This window comes from Sinocyclocheilus grahami, unplaced genomic scaffold, assembly GCF_001515645.1.
Source record: "Sinocyclocheilus grahami isolate Dianchi unplaced genomic scaffold, SAMN03320097.WGS_v1.1 scaffold364.1, whole genome shotgun sequence".
NCBI classification, from domain to species: domain Eukaryota; kingdom Metazoa; phylum Chordata; class Actinopteri; order Cypriniformes; family Cyprinidae; genus Sinocyclocheilus; species Sinocyclocheilus grahami.
In genome coordinates this window covers 124,291-127,337 of record NW_015505543.1, presented here as the reverse complement: position 1 = coordinate 127,337, position 3,047 = coordinate 124,291, and the positions used below count along the sequence as shown (strand labels likewise).

Genomic DNA, 3,047 nt, shown 5'->3' with positions numbered 1-3,047 from the left:
CCATGTATCGTGAGATTTTGTGTGAAAACCTCCTTCCATCAGCAGGGGCATTGAAGATGAAATGTGGCTGGGTCTTTCAGCATGACAATGATCCCAAACACACCGCCCGGGCAACGAAGGAGTGGCTTCGTAAGAAGTATTTCAAGGTCCTGGAGTGGCCTAGCCAGTCTCCAGATCTCAACCCCATAGAAAATCTTTGGAGGGAGTTGAAAATCCGTGTTGCCCAGCGACAGCCCCAAAACATTACTGCTCTAGAGGAGATCTGCATGGAGGAATGGGCCAAAATACCAGCAACAGTGTGTGAAAACCTTGTGAAGACTTACAGAAAACGTTTGACCTCTGTCATTGCCAACAAAGGGTATATAACAAAGTATTGAGATGAAATTTTGTTATTGACCAAATACTTATTTTCCACCATAATTTGCAAATAAATTCTTTAAAAATCCTACAATGTGATTTTCTGGATTTTTTTTCTCATTTTGTCTCTCATAGTTGAGGTATACCTATGATGAAAATTACAGGCCTCTCTCATCTTTTTAAGTGGGAGAACTTGCACAATTGGTGGCTGACTAAATACTTTTTTCCCCCACTGTATATATTGTCTTTGTGTGTGACGGGTGTCTATTAGCATATTCATGTAATTTATCCACAGCATTCGTTTGATTATTGGCCATAAAGAGTACTTGAGGACAGTAGCTCTGAATTTCTCTCGTCCTTATGTCTCAGTAATAGTGTTTATTAATCACACATCTAATTATCCAATAGAAGAGCCTCCTTTATTGCTGCTATAATTAAAACTATCAATCACCGTTTTGGAAAGTCCTGCGAGCGGGAGAGTGTGTGTTATTCTCAGTTTTACTGATAAAAGCTGAAATGTGTTCGACCGGTAAAGCTTTTGACCGTTACAAGGACACTCTTTTTATCAACTTTTTAATAGGATAAATCAAACAAACATATATTATTTAAAACTTGTATGTTTTTCAATGGAACATAAAAGAAATTTAGCCAGATGTCTGTACCGCTCTTTTCCATTCAGTGACCAGAAAGGACAGAACAGCACTATAAAAATATCATAAAGAAGTCCTCTGAAGCAATATAATAGTTTAATGTGAAGAACAGACTGAAGTTTATATGCGCATGGTTTCTAATTTTTCATGGAACTGTTATATAAGCACTATCATGCTGCATTAGTCACATCACTGTAAGGTTTTTTTAGGGAATACGGATATGTGTATGTTGTATATTTAATGCTGTCAGCACCACTGCCGTAGATAAAAGATACCAAAAATATAGGTGATTTTCACTTGTTTACTTCTGTATTTGTGCTCATGTGTAATGTTCTTCTTCGACCTCTTATGTGTCTCTTTCTTCATCTTACTCTAATCTTTATGATTTTTTAATATCGGTCCTTAACATCTCCATAATGCTGTTTAATGGAGCGCTTCTCTTCATTGGCCTCTAATGTGCGGCTGGTGCTCGCTAGGTTTACTGTAGCAGGATGTAATTAAAAGGCTTATCACTTCCTCTGGCTCTGTTTAACGACCGTTTCAGAAGTGTGGAAGGGTGCCGTGACCCTGCTCTCCAGTCGAGCCTGAGGGGCCCAACTATCAGAGGAATGGTAATCCAGTTTTCCTCTGCGCAGAAATTTGGCTGTTCATTTAATTGTGTGTGTGGCTGTACAGAAGTCCTGCACTGCCTGAAGGCAGGAATTAGTTTTGTCGGAGTTTGAGGATGGCTATTAGTTTGGCTAATTTGCGTGCGACCCTGCAGAAATGCCTCGTTTTACCTCGGAGATCGTGTTTGCAATTGCTCTTTAGTGTCCGTTTTATATGTGCATCCTATCAATCTTTCACTGCCCTCCTTCTCACCTTTTCTTGATCTCTTTGTTTTTCATTTTGCTCTCACTGATCTCCTGCTCACACACAAACATACACACTCTCAGATGGAGCACGAGCTAGCATAAGCAACGATATACCATCAGATAATGATGGACTGTGATGGAGAAAATGGAGAAAAAAAGCCTGATTAAAAGAATGAAATTCATGAAAAAAACTAATTTAGTCAGGCAAAATTTCCATCCATCTTCCCATCCATTTCTGTATTTTTATTTATCTGATTCTCTATCTAGTCCATTCATCCATCTGTGTATCTTTTTATTTCTCTCTGTTAATTGGTCGACTGTTGTTTTCCCGACCATTTCTTGTTTCTGCTGATTTCTATAATTAAGCTCTGTTTATGGCTGATTGACAGGTTGTGATGTGATGTGTTTTCAGGCTCTGAGGGCGGAGCTTAAGGAGCGTGAGCATTTAGTTCTCAGCACATTGGATCAGGCACATATGTTTCTGGCCGACCAGCCGATCGAAGGACCCGAAGAGCCACGCAAGAACCTGCAACCCAAAACCGGTGAGAGACCATCATTTCTTCATCCTGATATCCTCCCATGCATTTAATGAAAATAAAAGTAGACCGAAAAGGGATAAAGTGCATACGTCTTGTCAACAGTGTTGAGAAAAGTTACTTTTAAAAGTAAAGCACCACAATATTGCGTTGCTCCCTAAAAAGCAACTAATTATTTTAATTGTATTTTTATTTATTTTTTTCGAAAGTAATGCATTATATTTAAGGATGCACCGATACCACTTTTTCCAGTACTCGCCCGATACCGATACTTTAATTTTTTGTACTTGCCGATACGGAGTACCGATACCGATATTTTTATTGCATTTGTAAATTTTTTAAATATTGGGTACAGAAACCAAAAGAGTATGTATAATGTTAGTTGGTTAACTTCATTTATCAAATAGATAGTCAACCCAAAATTTATTCAGACACCTTCAACATTTCTCACATTATCACAGTTTATTCGCTATAGTTTAGAAAATGGTAATAAAATATGATAAGAACTCCGTTAAACTGTCTCAGAACAAATTCAGCTTGATAATGTCAGATAACTTTGATAGAAAGGTATGTAATGAATTACAATCGACCAAAAATTATTCAGACAGCTGTAGTGTCTGGACCACTCAAACACACAATATATATTTTGT

The 3,047-nt window shown here is 37.9% G+C and overlaps 1 protein-coding gene across 1 annotated transcript in view; it reads left to right on the top strand.

The window, feature by feature from the left end:
• Nucleotides 1-3,047, top strand: part of LOC107549160 (utrophin-like) — a 250,359-nt gene that overhangs the window by 163,438 nt on the left and 83,874 nt on the right. Inside the window, exon 46 of the mRNA XM_016230150.1 lies at nt 2,274-2,403. Within this exon, the coding sequence (XP_016085636.1) occupies nt 2,274-2,403 (130 nt within the window). The remainder of the gene's footprint in view (nt 1-2,273; nt 2,404-3,047) is intronic.